The following is a 20,276-nucleotide window of genomic DNA, read 5'->3' on the forward strand; positions in this document are numbered from 1 at the left end:
CGAAATGTTTATGAGCTACTCAACTCATTAATTACTCTTAAACATTGGTAGTTAACGAAACATTATTTTCTTTAGAGATTTTGAATTCAAATAATTATATTGTCAATAATAATAAAAAAAAATTAAATAAATACTATATCTTAAAATTACTCTAAGCTATTAAAAAAACTCGGTGATTACCGACATATATTACTTCAGTATATATGTTAAAATTAAAACAAAACTAAGAAATACTCATAAGAAAACTTAAAATAACTGGAAAAAAATTGAAAAAGCCAATACACGTGCTTCAATCTCTTTCTTTAGTAGAACAAACTGCAAAAATACTTGTACCCCACCAGACCGTCAAAAGTAAAATAGAGCTAAATTGTTTCTTCTCGAAGAAATAAAAAACTTAAATCAGCGATTCTAGCATCTTCCGCTTCGACCAGACGCCGTCAGGTACTTAGATTTCCATAAATGCTCTCTTCAGTTTCCCAGATCTGAATTTAACTTTTATGATTTTGGATGGCTACCTGAATCCCATGATAAAAGGGGTAGAATTTAGGGTTCTAAGTTGTAATTTAACTTCCCCTAATTTAGGGTTAGGGTTAGGGTTTGATTGTTTATTAGCAGAATATGATGGAGAAAAAATATTTTTCATGTTATTGAATCCGAGTCTGATTGGATGTGAAACGTATAGTTTTTGGATTTATATTTTATTCTCGATTTTATTGTTTTGTTTTAAAATAATGAAATTAAAAGTATAACGATAAAATTCAATAAAAACTTACTGTTAAACATAGTATATTGACAAATTTTCTTTTGATTTACAATATAGCATAGTAAAATTTTCAACATTCAAATATGCGAGAAAATTATGATTAAAAAAATGTTAGAAGATGAAGAGATACTGAACATGAAACTTAAATGTAATAGTTTCATGTGGGATTAAAAGTCCATTCATATATGCTTTGTAGACACTTCATTTTCTTCTCTCTTGGTAACAAAAAAACAATGTCTACATGTTTTCTCCTTTAATGGTCTTTTTTGTGTTATATTTAATTTAGTCCATTTTCTATGCACTGTTGGAGGAGTTTTTGATTTCTATTAACGGATTAAGAAACTAACCTTTTTTTCTCCCTTGTGTTGTTTTTTCGTATGTTTTATTATACCTTACATAATATGTCAGTTTGTTGAATTTACTGGTGAAATTGGAACGTGTATTAGAGATAATTCTATCTAAATGGTATAGAAATATGTAGTCCAGTCATTGAAAAAGATAAAAAGTACCCAAACAAACCAAATAGCTGGAGTTCTTATTGATGAATACGTTACAGTTCATGGACAAGGAGACAATGGACTTAACATTATCTTCTTCACCTCCCCAAAATTCCAGCAAAGATCACATCAATCTGATTAATCACCCACCAGACGAAGATATTCACAATCAAGGCTCTGGGTTTAGTGCAGGTAATAACGGGATTAATAACAGGGAAGAGATTGTTCCTTGCTATGATTTCCAACCAATCCGACCTGTTTCAGCTAGCCTCGATGCCCCTGCAATTAATAATAATCCCAAGTCTTGGAGTTTGATTGATTCCAAAATTAAGGTAAATCTTCAACCTTCCATTTTTCTGCTTTTTTTTACAGTAGTGGGTGTGTTTTTTTTCTCTAGATATTTATATTAATTGAATTAAAATTACTTGGATTTTTTATATAGTTTTTGGGGTTTATTCAGTTTCCTAGACTCTATGTTCTTTCCAATAACAAATCGGGTAAAGTGATGGAGTTTAGGGTGAATAATGGTGTTGGTTGGGTGTGGGACATTCAAATGGGGCGAAATTTGGCGGATTGGGAGGTAGACCAGCTGTTGCAGTTGATTTCTATGTTGAATAATATTTCTATATCTCCATGTGAGGAAGACTGTTGGATTTGGGCAGGGAATGGAGAGGGTTGTTTTTCAGCTAAATCTTGTATCAACATTTTTTTTGAACAAGATGGTTTTCAGCATAAGAAGGAGATATGGGAGAGGCACATTTGGGTAGAGATTGCTCCTCCACGGGTGGAGACATTTGTTTGGCAAGTTGCTCATCACAGAGTGGCGGTTAAGGAGGAATTACTGAAGCGAGTTGTGGCAGGGATTGACGATCCTTTATGTTCTTTGTGTGGTAGGGAAATGGAATCAGTTAGTCATCTCTTTTTGCATTGCGAGGTAGTATGGGGTTTGTGGTCCAGATTTTTGAATATTTGGAATTTGGCCTTTGTGATTCCAAAGAATATCAATGACTTTTTTTATTTGTGGGATGATTTAATTCCGAACTCTTTGATTTGGAAATTTATTCCAAGGGCGTTGATGTGGTCAGTGTGGAAATGTAGAAACGAGGTTATTTTTCAGAAAGTTAAGCTGGATGTGGTGAGACTGTTTTTTATTGTTCGTTTTAGAATAGCTTTTTGGTTTGTAGCAAAGTTCAAGGATGTTCATATCCCTTTAGACTCACTAGTGGGTGATCTAAAACTTGCTGACTTGGTGGGAAGACAGGGTAATGGTAACTCTACACCAATTTGCTGGGTTCCTCCTCCGGATGGGTTTTTAAAGCTTAATGTTGATGGAGCGATGGCAAAGGGTTGAGAGAAGGGAGGTATTGGTGGACTGATTTTGGACAGCAAAGGTATGGTGCTTCAATGTTTTTCAGAAAGAGTTGGGGGTGGTCCTCCTATCTTGGCAGAATTATTGGCGATTAAGAGGGGGTTATGTATTCTGGAAGATTTAAGTTTTGTTCTTAACCAGAGGTTTATTCTTGAATCAGATTCAAGCAATGCTCTGAAATGGATCAAGAGTCCGGGTTCATGCACTCTTATGTTTTAATTATTGGTGAAGGATATAGTTTCTCTTATGGCAGGGAAGGATATCATTATCAGGCACATTTTGAGGGCTGCAAATTGGGAAGCTGACAAATTAGCTAAAGATGGGATAGGGTGATGTTATGGTTTCTGTCTGTTTCGGTTGAGGTGTAGGAAATTTACTTCCTATGTTTAGCTGTTATGTTACTTTCATAACATGTAGGGTGAAAAAGGGTTTTTTTTAATGAGGCCTAATCTTCTATAAAAAACTTACTATGTTTTACTTGGGATTTTTTAAAAATAGTTTCCGTGGTTTTTTAATGAAATGTAGTTTGAATTATAATCTTATGGATCCAGAGTTAATATTTTGATAGTTAACCTCGATATGTATGTGGCATTTTTTAGATTAATTTTTTCTCTCATTATAGTTAGATTTGTTGGTATCATCATAGTTACAAGATTCAGTTGGGTTTCTTCAACTGCATTACTGTTGATTTTTTCCCCGCTGTGGACAGAAGTATGGTACTCTTGACCCACTTGAACCTGTAAAAGACATTCAAGAAAAGGACCAAAAAGCCGTTGACACGTCATTAGTGGCTGCAATTGATCAAACATTGGAGAAACATACTGATAATTTGATTCACATGTTAGAAGGTGTTGTTGCCCGACTCACACAGCTGGAGAGTAGAACCAGTAACCTCGAGACCTCTGTGGATGATTTGAATTTGTCTATAGGAAACAGTCGTGAAAGCACTGATGGGAAAATGAGACTGGTAGAGAATATTTTAAAAGAGGTATATTCTAAAATATATTCTTCCTTGGTATTTGGTTCTTTTTTGGCTGCCATTTGTATATGAAGGAAGAATTAGAATTGTCTTGTTAGCTCAAGTCCCACAGCTTTAATTGATTATTTGAAGTTTTTCAGAAATAGATCTATATTGTGTATCTTGATAGCTTAAGCGGGCTATTATTGATGTATAGCAGTCAAATTAATAAACTACACTGGAAGACTTGATGTTAAAGGATATGAAGTTGTCACGCTATCTCAACGCTTATTCTGCGTTCTTGGTCTCTATAAATTAAAACCTAATTGACTACATTTCTCGTTTGTGTTTTCATGCATGAGTGAAGTGAAGAAATCATATTTGGTTTCCAGAGCCTAGGTTGATTTCTTGCTCACCTTCGCATAATCCCAGGGTATATTTTATTCAGCTGCAAAGATCTTCTGGGGACTTACAATTATTAGAATGCAAATCTGGCTTGTGATTTTCATGACACTTGCGGAATTTTGCAAGGAGTAATTTTCTAGCAGCATGTGAAAACTCGAGTTACTTTCAAGGAATATTTGTTTGCTTTGCATCGTTAAAGAACTAAATTTTATCGTTTTTATTGGGATATTTTGTTGGCCTCTATTGTTAGCTGATGCGTGTTCTCGATCACCATGTGCAGGTGCAAGCAGAGGTGCATATTGTAAAAGAAAAGCAAGGGAGTTTAGAAGCTCTTGTACAGCTTCCAAAGCAACAGGTGACCAAGAGAGACCAGCCATCAGAAACTCATAGCACTCCACATATGGATTCCAGGCAACAAGCTGCATCTGCTCCTTTTCATTCTCATCAACTGCTTCCTCTGGCTGCCGCTTTTCCTCAATCACTTTCACCCCCTCCACCCCCTACTGTTCCTCAAGCTTTTCCCCAGCAAAATCTGCCTCCTTCTGTCCAGCACCCGGACCAATTCCCACAGAACGAAATTCCTTCTGTCCCTCAACGAGATGCTTACTATCCACCACCTGACCAACCTCAGGAGACTCCAAGTCAGCAATTCCCGATGCCTCCTACTCATCAAGTTCCTTCTGTCTCTCAGCGAGATGCTTACTACCCACCTCCTGGCCAAACTCAGGAGATTCCAAGTCAACAATTCACAATGCCTCCTGCTCAGCAGCCGCAGCACTCTCCTGCAGCACTGCCTAATCAGCCATATCAACCAGCCCCTCCACCTCACTATTCTCAACCACCACAGCCCCTTCAAGTCCAACCTCCCATAGGCCACCATCCCGAAGAGGCATCTTATGTTCCTTCTCAGACGTATCCACAAAACGTACACCAGCCACCCTCTCAACCACCCAGTGGCCCTCCTTCCTCCCAACAGTATTTTGGGACTCCATCTCAAATGCACGAGCCATCATCCAGAAGGCCCGGTTCCGGCTTTTCAACTGGATATATCCCACAATCTGGGGCAAGTGAACCATATGGTTATGGTGGATCATCTCCACAATACAGAAGTAGCTCCCCGATGAAAATGCCGCAGCTCCCATCTTCTACTGGAAGTGGTTATCCACAGTTTCCAACAGCTAGGGTACTACCACATGCATTGCCCACTGCCTCCGGCGTTGGTGGCGGACCAGCTCCATCTGGACCTGGAAGCAGGGTTCCCATTGATGACATTGTTGACAAAGTGACCAGCATGGGATTTCCTAGGGATCTTGTTAGAGAGACGGTTAGAAAATTAACCGAGAACGGGCAGGCAGTCGACCTAAATGTGGTGTTGGATAAGCTAATGAATGATAGTGACATACAGCCACCGAGAGGTTGGTTTGGGAGGTAAACCGGGTATCATTGATTCATGTTCTCCCACTTCACTGTTTTCTTCTTATTTGACTGTCGAGTTTCTTTGTTTCTTTTTCATATTTGTGTATACTTGCAATAATTTCAATTACTTTGTCGAGTTTTCATTTTTTTAACATTTTTGAAGAAAAATATACCGATTAAGTTCCAAGAAATGCTAATCGAGTTCATGTTGACATAATATTTGACCTTAGATGGAAATGATATTTTTTTTAGTTAAGTTGGCTTGGCTCAAAGTCAATATATTTATGAATTATAATATCTTTTTTGGAATGAGAGAGTGAAGCCGATGCCAGTTTATCAGCCCCTTGAACGTTTCTGAGGGGGACCATTAACATCTCTAAGTAAAATAGTAATAAAAGAGATCGGTGGTTGATCTAAAACAGAAAAAGGAAAAATCATCTTGTGGAGCAACAAGCTTTGCCATGTAGTTTGCAGCTTGATTTGCCTCTCGACGAGGAAATCAGCACTCCATGCAGCAAAAGAACAGCAGACCTTACCACGTTGTATGGATTTGCTAATGGAGGAGGTGAAAGTAGTTTACACACATCTGCATTGTCCATTTGAACGACAACTCTTTCAAATTTATTTGTCAAAGCGTGCTTCAAATCTTGGAAGGCACCCCAAAGATCGGCTTGAAGAACCGAAGATAGTTCCAACTGTTTTTCGAAAGCAGATAGAAAATTCCCTTTGTGATCTCGGAATAAACCACAAGCCGAACCCAAGTTTGTACAGCGAGACACTGTTCCATCCGTATTGATGCAAACTTCTCCATGGATTGGAGGTGCCCACTAGATTAGCTCCTCGGACGGGGTTCCGATGTTCGCTTCTGATTCAGTGGGTGCTGCATAATACTTTGCCCAAGTGGAGCTAAGGTGCTGCAAGGACTGAAGGTCGGTGCCAGTACCTTGAATAGCAGAATGTTGCGTCCCTTCCATGTTTGCCCAATGATTGACGAGAACAGGATGTTCCATGAACACTCAAAGTTGGCTATATATCTTGAAAAGTTTAAACTTGTCAAAAGCCAATCTGCAAGGGGGAGATTAAAAAAGTCATCACAGGGGTGGAATTGAGACAAAGAGGACCACAACGCACGAGCCACTATGCAATCACAAAGAATATGCAATGTGGTTCCATCCTCCCAGTAGCAACAATCAGGTCCAAGATCAACATTGGGAGGTTCAATATCATGAAAACATGGGATGGCATGAGGCGAAAGCATTTGATGGAGGATCAACCAATTCCACGTGCCGTTGTTAGAGACAAAATTTCGAACCATAAGATCATTTTTGTTGCTGATTCCTAATTTGGAGTAACGATGGAGAGGGCCAAGATTCGGGATCCAATTATCCTTTCGAAAATTAATTGACTCCCCGTTCCCTACTGGCCATGCTAAGTTTGCATGGAATCGTGACCATATTCCGGCAAGCGAGCGCCAAAAAGGATAGCTGTTTGCGTGAGCAATGGAAGTCGGACAAAGAGTTCATTTTGTACTTCTCTCGGAGTAAACGAATCCAAAGAGCATCAGGGGATTGAACGAAAGCATTACATATTTTCATAAGGAAATCGTCGTTCGTACCTCTTATGCTGCAGATTAAAATCTTATATAAATATAATGTTAAAAGATTTTGTAATATTTTTTTTAAAATTCTAAAGTAATTCTAAAGTAGTATATGTCGAAAAAATTATAATTTTATTAATAACATATATTCTATAGACGTATTTGTTTGAATCTAAATCTCCTGAAGGGAACAATGTCCCTTTCACTACCAAAGGTGATCAATAAGTTTATGAATGGCTAAGTTTCAATGATTGATTAGTCAAAAAAAGTGTTCGATGAATAAAATGTAAAAATAAATGGGAGCCAAATGTAAATATCCCATTTTTCTCTCCTCGCACCTTTAAAAAGTTTACAAATATCCCTTTCTCAATTTTTTCCTGAGAGATGATTTTATTTTATCGTTTATTGAACGAAAATAAAAATAAAATAAAATTCTGTCATTTCTACCGTCTTCTCTTATACATTCGTGGAACCCTCCAAAAATACTCTCATAAACCTTCTACCCCTTGATTATAGGCGTTATTATATTAAAAAACCCTAATAATTATTTTCTTAAGAACGCCCCTTAATAGATTAGTTAGAAAAATAATTCTAAACTATCACGTTTTGTAAAAAATGAGGTTAAACATCGTGTTTTACAAAAAATCGAGTTTCATGTATTTATTATTATATTTATTTAATATTAAATAACTTTATATGAAAAAATTGATAGATTTCACACCTTATAAAAATACGTTTTACAAGATGCGAGATAATCCTACGTAGACAATTTGAGAATGTTTTTTTAATAAATCTATTAGGGGTTACTTTTAGAAAAATAATTATTAGGGATTTTTAATATAATAATCCGTTGATTATACCTCTTCTTGTTTTTTTCTCCTCTTCCTGAAATACCCTCCGTCGCCCCTAAATTACATTCTCTCATTGCCGCGTCGGCGGCTGGATTCAATCTGGACTCAAAGGATTGCTCCGAAGACACCCTCCTTCCGGGCTTGTAGAATATTCTGTAATTTATTTTGCTCCTTAATTTATTTCTGCTAAAACTAGGGGTGTGCAAAATTACCCGACCCGGTTGACCCGACCCGCCGACCCGAATCTAAAAAAACCGGGTATTTCTCTAAAAAAATTACCCGACCGGGTCGGGTACCCGGCCCGATATTTCCCAATTCGGGCCCGGGTCACAAAATCTAGTTTTTCCGGGTACCCGGTTATCCGAGTACCCGATTAATTTTTTATATATATATAATTATATAAAATATAATGAATTATTTATATTATATATTATATATTTGTATTTTGAACTTTTAAATTTTATGTTCGGATATTAGAGTATGTAATTCGAAGTTTCGAACATTTAAATTTGTGTATATATTTTTTTAAATTAATAATTTGAAAATAAAAAATTAAAAATCGGGTATCGGGTACCCGATTACCGGGTACCCGTAACATCCGAGTCGGGACACGGGCCGAAAAATCATCGACCCAGAAGTTCCGAGTACCCAAAAATCCGGTACCCGGATTTGTACACCCCTAGCTAAAACTATATAATCTTCTTCTCAAAAAAAAAAAAAACTATATAATCTGTCCCCCCCTAATTATTTGAATATCGTCTGCATTTATTAATTTTAAATGTGAAAATCCATAGGTTTAGGAGCTCGATTTTAATATATTTTTAGTAGTTTTTGGACTAGCTTTTGCCTCTCTAGGTATTGTTCCTATGCTGAGTTTTCGTCGTTTTAAGCATTATTGCACTTTAATATGAAAAGTTGGTTTTCGCAGTCTGGTTTTGTTGTTGAGATATTTTTTTTTTCATAGGTTAGAACTCGGGGTATTACAATTCATCCTCAAGGAGCAAAGAAAAAACCTATAGTGATTTTTTTTTTTGTAATTTAGTTATTGACTTTGATGCATTGACTGATTGCTGAATATCTATTACGGAACTGGTTTTTACTCAATATTTGAGTTGAAGCTGAATGTTATTTTCTAGGATTGAAATTTTACTGGTGTGGCTCATTAAAATTATTTTTTACCATTGCGTGCTCAAGCTCAATAAATGGTGTATTATTTGGTTAAGTTGGTCTTGTTGAGGTTTCGGTATGGTTAATTCTGTTTGCTAGTTTAATAACTTTGAAATTTTTTGAGTGAAATAGAAGTTATTGATGAACTGTAACCATTTTCTTTAACTTCAGTTTTGATATGGTTTTAAGGAGCATGAAGACCACATCAATCTTCAAATGGTGTTGGAGTTTACTTGTTTATGAATTTCACTTATGTAACTCCTAGATTTCTGCTTGTTGAACCATTTTTTGGTGCAATGCATGCTTGGTTAGTGGTTACATGCAGGAGCTCTTAAGCGTCACTGCATAATCTCTTGCTATGGACACTGCAGTTCTAATTTTCTAATGGTTTTAATAGATTATATTCGGTTGCTTGTGATGCTTTTGATCCATTCATGTAAAAGTCCTTAACATCTGTGAATCTAATTTGCATTTTGCTTAAATTGTTTTCTTCAATACTGTTTTTTTTTTTCCTTTAGAGTTTAGGCCAACAAACTGCCGTTTTATGTTGTTATTACCTACTTAACTCTTTTTCCGTTCGAAGGTTTTTCTTCAAATTGCTTCTCAAGTTGTTTGACTGCTGCATCTGGTTAGCATTTAGAGCTTTGCATGCTGTAAAAGAACACAGGTTTATTGATCCAATGGAACTGAAAGTTCCTTCACCTACACTTGGTGGTAGTTCTCCTGATTGCTTTAGTGATCCAGAGGAGAAAGAGGTCAGTGATGAGGATGATCGCAACCATAAGCATCGCAAGCGGGATAGGCACCCTCAATCATTAGAGAGAGATTCTATAGATCCACTATTTACAGGACCATACAGAAAGCACAAGAAACCTTTTGAAAATGGGCATCCTTTCAGAGAAAATGAATCTCAAGCAGGTGAAGCCTGGAAAAATTGTAATGGTTTGCCTCCAGAAAATAACTTTACACCTAAGTTTGATAGAAGACACCCTAGATTTGCATCAATTCCCCGAGGAAATTTGGATCAGAACGAGAGAATTAGGTCAAACCAAACATTCAGTGGAGATTTTGGTCCTGGTAGGGGAAGAGGAAGGGATAACTCTTCCTGGAATTAACATGACTCAAGGTTCAACTTGGTTGATATGGCTTTTGAAATGGTTCACCCAGGATCTGTTGCTCCGAGTTTCTTCACAGGAAGGGGATTGTCAAATGTTTCAAGTGCACAAAGCCCATCATGGAGTGTCTTTGGGCTTATGCCGGGAATGCCAAATGTTAGCCTAGATGCACTCCATCCTCTTGGTTTACAAAGGGTTCTCGGGCCACCTACAAATTCTTCGTTGAAAAGGGGCATTCCTCTCCCACGTTGTAAAAACTTCGAGGAGCGTGGGTTTTGTCTAAGAGGAGATATGTGCCCAATGGAGCATGATGTCAATCGTATCATTGTTGAAGATGTTCAGGTATGGATTTTGTTAATGTCTGTCTTCATTGTAAGACATGTGATTGCTTATACAGGTAGGCTTTACAAAATTTCTATAAATAACTTTGGCAATTTAATTACACAAGGACCAACCTGGGAGGTTGGCATGTTCATACAATTTATCATCTCTGGTTACCAACAAAAGGTATAGGATGAATACTGTCTCAAAATGTTTTTGATTGTTATGTTTCCTTTTTGAACCCTTTTAATTGCTCTTGTTGGCAATATACCTTCATTAAATGCTGCAGTCCCACCAGAGGCAGGGCTTTAACCTTGTGCTTTGCTGTTATGTTTAAGTCTAACTACTCTAATTCTGCAAATTATTGTCATGTTACTTTCTAATATTTTTTCCTTAACACCCAGCAACTGAATTTGCTGCCATCCTTTCTTTCCTTATACTTTTCCTGATCTTCTATTTACATTTCAAACATTTCTTAACCAACAAAAATAACATGCATACCAAATAGATTACCTGCTTCTGCTCTTTCTGCTAACTTAGCCCCCATGTTGTTGATCTTAAAGTATCTTCTTGAAGGGAAGCCTCCAGAATAGTACAGCAGGGTTACTTAGTGCAAATCAAGAAACTTCATGCTTATTGATCAATTCTATGCTTTAAGCATTGACTAAGAGTACTACAATTATCGAGATCTCTGCAATTATACTTGTTCTTAAATTATTGAATATTGATATTTGCTCAACATTCTGTATGGACTGGTGGAGTGATTTCTTTTCCAATTTATAGTGTCATACAACTTATTATCTCGTTCATAATGCATACACTAATCTGGAATCCAAATTGCATTGGTAGGGAAGTTCCTTCTTTGGCTTTGATTCATTTTTATTATCTTGAGACAGCTAGCATTCACCATGTGTTCTACTTAATAGTGGCTTCTTTTCTGATTTGCAGAGTCTGTCACAGTTTAACATTCCTGTTGCAGTTCCAACTGTAAAATTATTGCCAACACCTGGTGGACGTGGAGCACTACCTGCAGGAGTTTCTCCAACAAATTTGATGAACAGAAAGGGTCTACATAACAAAAATTGCAAGCCTGTAACAACTGAGGATGCTTTAGGTATGAATGGTACTGGTTCTACCAATATAAGTGGTGCTGACTTGTATGATCCTGATCAACCCTTGTGGAATAACAATGTGATAGGGAAGCGATGGTGGGTTAATGAACGTTGCTCTTGTTGATGAATCAAACTTAGAAAGCTCTAGACTCGATGAAAAACAATGGGGATTGAATAGGGGAAGGTGGCGGCAGCAAGTAGAGTTTTTAGGGTTTCTTTTAGGTGTTGGAAACAAGGTAAGAAATAAGATTAGAACAAGATAAACAAAATATAAATAAATTAAAAATAAAGTATGATAACAAAGAAATCAAAAGATCTCTCTTATGAAGGTGAATGATAAAGATAATGATGGTGAGGATGGATTTGTGGAAAATAGATGGTTAAGTGTCCTATCGAGCCCTCCTAGTCGCAATGAAAAGGTAAATTGGAGTGTGAAAATTAATCTCCCTCACAAGAACTTGAAAGAACTCAAGGAGAAAAAGCTTCAAAGGCACAAGGCAATCAATACTAGCAAAAACGAACTCTCGTTGTATTATTAATCAAAGAAATCTTATTTACAAAGTTGAATGAAGCCTCCTTTATATAGGGGCTGAGTTCTAAAGGTACTAAATAATTAAAGAATAAAATAATAATAAACTAAATTTGTCTTAACTCTAATTCCTAATAAAATAATAATAACTAAAAATATTGTTTTAACCTAACCTTAATTCTTAATAAAATAATAAATCTGATCTTAAAAGATAATTCTTCGTCCTATATTAAATTATATTACAAATAATCAATGTAAATATTGAAAATTCGTAATGTTTACAAAATTATGTATTAATCCCGTATAAGATTTTTGTATGCACCGTCTTCAGTAAAATGATCATATCTTGAGTTTCCAATATCGGATTGATGCGATTCAAGAACCATTGGAAAGATAAGAGATAGATGGTCATATCTCCAGAAGACATTGACCAAAATAAGATCAGGATCTCATTCAAAAAGTCGTCGCAAGTCTACTTCTATTCTGATCTTCTTTTTCAATGTTTGGACGAGTTATTACTTCTTCCTTTGATATGAGCCTTGTGATGCAAGTATCACAATGGTCTGGAAGCATCGGCTGCACTCTCAGGACTACATTCACCTGAGATTGATGGAACAGAATCCTTGCTAAATGAGGATATCTCTGATTATCATCGTGGCAGTTTATATGATGCTGTAATGAGTAGAACTGGTAGATCAAGAACTAGAATAAATACTAAAGATAAAATTTGTCTCACATCCTTGGACTGTCTTGAGAATGAAACCAAGGAAGAACAGGCATATCCTAGCTCTCAAGGTACTTCCAGTCAGGTTAAGCAGATCGGCGTTGTGGATGATGGCTCCAAAGTTATGGATTCATCAATGAAGTCACAGACTGATTGTTTGCATAAGAGCAGAAAATCAACTACAAAAGCACAGTGTACACTGTTCATCAATGGGATTCCCCAGAAAAGCAACAAAAGAGAGGCTCTTCTTTCTCATTTTCTTAAGTTTGGAACAATTATTGACATTCATATTCCGTTAAATAGTGAACGTGCCATTGTACAGTTTTCCAGAAGGGAGAAGACAGAAGCTGGTCTGAAGGGACCTGATGCTGTAATGGGAAACTGATTTATTAAGCTGTGGTCTACTAATCGATATAACACTCCTCATGGTGGCATAAACAGTGGAAGTGGTGCATCGGTAACTCCATGTGGTCTAACAGCTTCTGTTATTCCGGCTCAGCCAGCTGCTAACAGAGGAAAAGATAACCTTACACCCGTTCTTCAGAAGAGGAATGTTATCCATGGTGTTGATGTGCCTTCTCTGAATTCCTCGAAGCCTCATAGCATGAATGGTCCCATGGTCCCAACTCCACCATGGAAAAAATTAGAGACTTTGGAGCAGATGAAAGAGGAACTACGCAAGTAGGAAATGCTTGAGCTAAAGCGGAATGACTTTCGGCGCCAGTTGGACAAACTTGAGAAACAAGTACTGGGAACTTAGTTTACTTTCATATACTATATTCCTATATATCCGAGTAACTTTATGTCTTAAGATTGTTATGTATAGAAATCAGGTTCAGAAGTTGCGTGTTCTCATAGTAGTTTTGAAATTGATTAGAATGCTGTAGCTAAGTGATGGGAAAAACTTCACTATTGTGCGTTGTCAAGCATGCATGCCTTTAATTTTCCAATAGTTTGACTGCGTACACATGCTGACACAAGTTGAGAAAGAATGATGAAACAGGTAGGTTTTTTAAAATATGAATGTGATGGTATCCCATATTAATGCAGGTTTAAAAATTTCTCTTTTTCAACCTTTTTGCAGTCTGGTGGGGTCAAAGACGATACTGACCAAGCTGCCAAGAGGCAAAAGTGTGGGCATTGCGGTTGATCCTGCCAAAGCTTCAACTCCGAGATCCTCTGAACCTGGTGCTTCAGCTGCAACACCGTGTTCTACAGGCATGACAGACAAGGGCATGTCAACGGAGAATGTTCTCTCCCCCAGTCCTAAATCAAAGCTGCAGTCTCGTCTGTCAGCACCAGTAGCACATCCATTTCCGACGAGTAAATACAAATTGGATAACAGGCCTACTGCCTCCAGAGTTATTTCACCATTGCCATCTGATTTTGCACATGTGAGTTGCTCTCTCCTTCTCTTCGTTTGAGAAATTGTACTAGCTCCATGTTTTGCGATTATGGGTTTTCTCACTATTCATCTTCTACTACATCTTGAAAGTGGAAAGATGCAATAAGTATATTGGCCAAAGAATAGGCCTTCTGAGCTCTGTTGATTGAACTTAGGTGTAAACACGAGTACGTGTGTAATATGAATATATTCCTTCTCCCTAAGATTTTCACTTATTTTTGGGCTTTGGAGAATCCTAGGCGTATCATATTCCTATACCATTTTTGGATACGTGTCAGATATAAGTGTTAGACATGAATGCTTCAGGAAACGTGAAGTCTGGTAACAACATAACTACTTAGGTGTCTAGTTATTTGTAATGATGAGGTTTTCACTTAATAGCATAAAACACGATTGGCTTGTATGTCCTTTGTGGTCAATGAAAGGTAACTGAAATCTGTTTTGTCAATTATTAGGTTGATGTTTTGAAGGAGCACTTCTCACAATATGGTGATCTTATCTCTGTGGAGATGGAAGATATGGAAAATGATGATGATGGTATCGTATCCGAGACATTGAAGAATTGCTCAGCTCGTATAACTTACAGCACACGCCTCTCAGCAGAAAGGGCATTTGTAAATGGTAAATGCTGGCAAGGCAACAATTTGCAGTTTTCATGGCTGATCCAACAATTCGAGCAATGATCCTTGCAGCAAAGAAATCTCATCTTCCACACCAAAGGAGCCTTTAGAAGCTGACGAAGACCAAACAGAAGAAAACTTCGCATGCAGCTTCTCCCAGGAAGTTGCTTCTTACAGCAGGGAATCTGAGAATTCCGATGTAAAGAGTTTTGCCGAGCATACGGATTTGGCTGAAGGTTCAGAGAATAGCCCATCTCTAACATCTAGTGCGAAAGTCTCACCTAAAAGCAAGGAATCTGTAAGATAGGGTACAATGAGGTAAAACATTCATTTGGTTTGAAGTTATTGCCACCTCAAAGTAACAGTTCACTTGAGTGGCAAATTGTGTTGTCTTTTGAGATTAATTTTTTGGACTCAGGACCTCAAAGTAAACCTACGCGAACCATGGAATTAATTTTCGGGTTCAACGAAGCTTTCTTGAAAGGTAAAGTTACAAGATGAAATGAGATCAATACATCCAAAGTTATTAGCAACACTCCATTATTGCAGTTGAAAACCAAACTGCTTATGATTATCCAATCCCTTAGCTTTCAATACACCATAAATCACATACTTGCATGTCAAGCTATTAGGCGCAGACCCATGTTCCACAATTCTATCCTGAAGCCCCATTCACTTCTCCATATTACCACTCTTTATATGTTCTCTCAAGAAAATTGTAGCTTTCAATATCGAAAATCTGGAATTCCCATTAACTTAACCATATCATCACTCTTTGTATAATGACTGCTTTATCGATATCCGATTTCTTGCATATTATCAGCTCAGGGAGGGTATGGGATTTAAGCGTTCCTTCCATCAAGGATTCAGTTTCGTGAGTTTTACCTATTCTACACGATGAGCATATACGAGCTTCGAATAAGATCATTCATTATACGACACAATAAGAGACCATGGTTTCGAAGGCCCAAGGTTTTGCTTCGCGAGGAAGCTCAGAGATAGCCCCCAATCTCTTTGGGCTAATCGATCAACTAATTCGGCAGATTTAGAAGTGTTAGTAGCCCAAGACAGGTAGACTAACTGATGGCCTGCTGGCTATTTTTCTAGTAAGGGGAAGAATTAAAGGTTGTCCCGACACATGTCGATATTTTGTTGGAGTATTAAAGTTATTACATTATTTAAAATCAAAGTGAATATTAGATTGATATGAATTTTAAATATTAAGAGTTAATTTTATTAATTTTTTTGAATAAGAACTAAAAAAAATGATAGAATGTAGAAGTTTTAGGAGTAAAATTATTATTATATCGAGTGATATCACCATCTCCCTAGGGGAGTGAATGTACGGAGTGTTTGAAGAATTGTTTTTGAATCACTCGTATAATGTTCATTTATTAAGCTAAATAATCGAGTATGAACAAAATTTTTATGTTCATTTAATAATCGAATGAACACAAGCTAATGTGTGCTCAATTCACTTTTGTTTATGAACAAATTCATTTATAAGTTCGTTATTAACTCTTTTATAAGTTAGTTTATCCGACTCTTGTTTTCCTTTTATTTCTTATATTTTAAATGTTGGCAGTGGCAAACTCAGAAATTTTTTTATAGACCAGGCCAATATAAAAAACAAAATTTTATCTAAAATAATTTATATGCTAGTATTTTTTTTAAATTTTAAAATATAATAACAATTATATAAATAATTGGATTAAATCTAGAAAATATTAGATGGATCAATATAATTTTTTAATATAATTTTATTAGGGTAAACTAACTATTTGGTCACCTGTCTATTACTAAATTTATGTTTTGGTCACCCATCTATTACTAAATTTATGTTTTGGTCACTCAACTATTATTTTTTTTCTCAAAATCATAGCTAATCTTACATTTTGGGTCTATTTGATCACTTATCATTAAAAAATTGAACGATGTTAACATGACATTTTTTTAATTATTTTTCAATCATGATGTGGCATTATTTATGATGACACATCAACATCACTATTAAATTTTTAAAGATGAGTGACCAAAACAGAAATTAAGTGTGATTCAAAATAAATAATAATTATATGACCAAAATAAAAAGTAAATAATTAATAAGTGATTCAATAAGTAATTTACCCATGGGGGACATGGCCTAGGTAGACCTAGGCTTGGATCCGCCCTTGAATGTTGGTAAATGTAGAGACTCAATTGAATATATGTTGAACTTTAGAATTCAAACTGTGGAGTCTAAAGAGCTTAAAGAGTAGTGGTATACTTTCACCATTTTTCTTTATCTTACAAATAAAAAGGTAAACAAGAGCAAACCAACATGTTGACAAACGTTAAACAGACATATTCACAAACATTAAACGAGTTGCATCAGAAACAAATAAACACGAATATGAACATAATCTTATTTGTTGAAACCATATCATGTATACCCTTACATCTTCATTAAAACTTAACAAAATTTAACATTAGTTATAAAAGAAAAAACACAATGTTCGTGATCAAAATTTGCAGAGAAATATATAATCGAAACAGGAGAGAATTAATAGATTGATGACCAATAATATAGTTTACCCTTTTTATAGAAAGGGAAAAGAGCTATGCGATTTGAAAACACGAGACGTCGAGACACACCATATTCTAGCTTTAGTCACAACAATATTATTGAAAGGGATAATCACGAAACATGTATCTTAAAACACGAAGAATATCAAGTTATATATATAGTTTTCACAAAGTTTGATCAAGGTTTAATGGCAGAATGTCATGAAAATAACAGGATATATCTACCATCATCACACTCACACATGTAACTTTTATCAAACTCCATAGTTAGAAAACCCTAAATCCAATCCAAACGGGGACTTCCCAGTTCCCACCAATATATATATATATATATATATATATATGCTTATTTAATTGCACAACATACTGTTTCATTCAACAATATCACATGCTTCCACCATTTTCTCCATAAGGCTCATTCCACAGAGAATCAGGACAGTAAAAATTACCAGCATTATCATCAAACCAAGCCCTCCCCACTGTTGTCGGTGGCATCTCGCCGCAGGCGGCGGCGTATCGGATTAAATCGGCACGAAGGGCATCCAACTCCCTTTGCAGCCTCATCACCGTCTCTGGAGAACCGAGATGGCTCCGACGCAGCCGTAAACCGGATCTTTTAACCTCGCCTTGGCCTCGTACGCGAGCGAGTTCACCGCGTCTTGTCTTTGATGCGGTGCTACTTCGTTGATCAGCTTCCTAACGTTGCTTGCGCCGAAAATTTTGTGGACGTTGAAGAATTTCTGGGGTTCTTCCGGTGGGAAATATGGTGCAAAAGTGCAATCCGCCATGCATTTTCTCCTCAAGAACTTGCAGGCTGCGCATGGGAAGTTTGAAGAGCTTGAAGAAGCCATTTCTCTCTCTCTCTTTTTTCTGCAGATAATAAGAATCATTTGCATGGATCAAAAGCGTTATAATTTGACTGTTTTTCAATCTTAATTTTATCAGATTATGTCCATTGTAAGTTCATCTCGTCCACTCATTTTTACAAGTAGGTTAAGAACAAGAAAATTGCTTAAAGGAAAACACTTTCTGGATGATCCTGTGCAAATTTTCTCACCTGCCAAGCAGCTTTTCTTGAATTTAAGTACCAATACTGTCAGAAACATTTTCATCTTAAAACCATATCCCCAACAGGAGGGGGGGGGGGACACGAATCATTACATCAACATGCACAGATTCTACGATTCTTCCTTGGATTTGATCAAACATGTTGCATAAAAAGAAACCAACCCTATCATCCCAAAGATCTAAGTTTCAATCACGGTAGATGTTTTTCTTTTTCATGTAAAACATACACACAAACACTAACATATAAACTTGGTTTAAGATTCCTTGTGGGAAACAACTTGATCGGACCTTTTAATAAGCACGATAAGCATACATGATCATCTTCAAATGAGCCAAAAAGGGTGAAAAACCCACAAGAAGAATCTGAATATAAAAGCCTTAGTTAAATAGGGTGTTTGTAACTTAAGTTACCTGGTTTATGAATATGTTGTTTCAGGATATCCAGTCCTTTTGATTTGTTTGTCACTATGAATCCATAAAAACCCTAGTTGCAAGAAAGAGAGGCCTGCAAATGAACAAAATGAGAAAAGGTAAGGAAAGGTGGAGGATAAAGAAGCATAGGCAAAGAGCAAGTTTGAGTGATAAATAATGTTAAAAAAAAAAAGCAAAAGAAGAAGGGGTAATAACGGGGCTTGGGCTACACAAGGATCACTTTGACACTGTTCTTATAATTATAATAATTATAGTTGCACCAAAATAAACCACTGTTTCAAGATACTGGGTACTGAAATCTAACTATAGATGAATGAACACACACACAATCGTCCTGATATAGTAACGGGTATTCGAACTCCTAACCTCTAAGAAAAATAAAAATTCTTTTCACCACTGAAGTAAGTTGTTTCGTGTTTTTATATTAAGTTATATCTAATATTTCTAACGAAAAAAATTATATATATATATAGCATTGATTAAACTCATGAAATCAAACAAAGGAAGGTTTTTTATTTTATTTTATATTTTTTTCATTGAACTAAGATTTTTTCACTCACCATTCTAGACATTGATGAACTCATCTCATCGTCACTCTCTTAGTTTATTTATTTTTTAAAACATATTTAAAGCTCATGAAATTTAACAAAAAAAATATCATTTTTGTAGTTTAGGGGTGTTTTCTTAGATTTGAGGGTTTTGGAATGTTTGTTCAAAAATTTGAACAATGAGAATCATTGACGAACAACATGTCTCAAAACAAGTCTCATTGGACAACCATCAAATGAGATCAGAGTATTAGAGCGTTAAACCTTCAAATAGATTTTCCTCGATTTTGAGTGAATTTTGTAAAAATCAATTTGAGGTGAAGAAAGAGAAGTGAATTATGAACATTTTGGTGATAAATGGCGGATGACTAAGAGAGGCAATCAGAGTAACACAAATTAAAATTCAAAAAGCAGAAGATGATTAAATCATTACGTCATTAACTATTTAACGATCCAGTATTAAAATTAAATCAAAATCAAATTTCAATACTAAAAATGAATTTTCTAAAACTCAATAACAAAATCAATTTAACCCTAAATTCAATTATATATACACATAACAACCTATTGCGTCTAGGATGCCTAAATTTGGTTCTAAATCTATGGATTGTTTTGGGAGGAGGAGAATATATGAGGAGGGGGCGTCATAATTTAGAGTCTAGAATCCACTCAAGTTAATAAAGATTCCAAATTATAATATAAGTAAAGAGAAGAATCATGAACTTGTGTCTTGAAATCGACTGTTCAACATGTGTAAAAACATATGTTTTTCATGTATTATTAATTGTGACGGTCCAAATAATATCGGGTATTA

The 20,276-nt window shown here is 36.0% G+C and overlaps 1 protein-coding gene and 2 pseudogenes across 3 annotated transcripts; 2 read left to right on the forward strand and 1 right to left on the reverse strand.

The window, feature by feature from the left end:
• The first annotated feature begins 341 nt into the window (after window positions 1-341).
• Window positions 342-5,560, forward strand: LOC120181787 (leucine-rich repeat extensin-like protein 5). Of its 3 annotated transcripts, none has more exons than XM_039186845.1 (4): window positions 342-441; window positions 1,320-1,592; window positions 3,339-3,617; window positions 4,273-5,560. In XM_039186845.1, exons 2-4 carry the CDS (start codon window positions 1,323-1,325, stop codon window positions 5,422-5,424), a joined length of 1,701 nt encoding a protein of 566 aa, XP_039042776.1. In that variant the 5' UTR covers window positions 342-441; window positions 1,320-1,322; the 3' UTR covers window positions 5,425-5,560. The 3 variants fall into 3 exon arrangements, with proteins under 3 accessions (XP_039042776.1, XP_039042778.1, XP_039042779.1); XM_039186847.1 differs by having other exon boundaries at window positions 3,342-3,617; XM_039186848.1 differs by lacking the exon at window positions 3,339-3,617 and having other exon boundaries at window positions 344-441.
• A 4,052-nt stretch (window positions 5,561-9,612) lies between these two features.
• On the forward strand, window positions 9,613-15,172 carry LOC120181786 (annotated as a pseudogene).
• A 2,626-nt stretch (window positions 15,173-17,798) lies between these two features.
• Window positions 17,799-18,326, reverse strand: LOC120181743 (annotated as a pseudogene).
• Between the last annotated feature and the right edge of the window lie 1,950 nt (window positions 18,327-20,276).

Source organism: Hibiscus syriacus, unplaced genomic scaffold, assembly GCF_006381635.1.
Source record: "Hibiscus syriacus cultivar Baekdansim isolate YM2019G1 unplaced genomic scaffold, ASM638163v2 tig00112530_pilon, whole genome shotgun sequence".
Taxonomy (NCBI): domain Eukaryota; kingdom Viridiplantae; phylum Streptophyta; class Magnoliopsida; order Malvales; family Malvaceae; genus Hibiscus; species Hibiscus syriacus.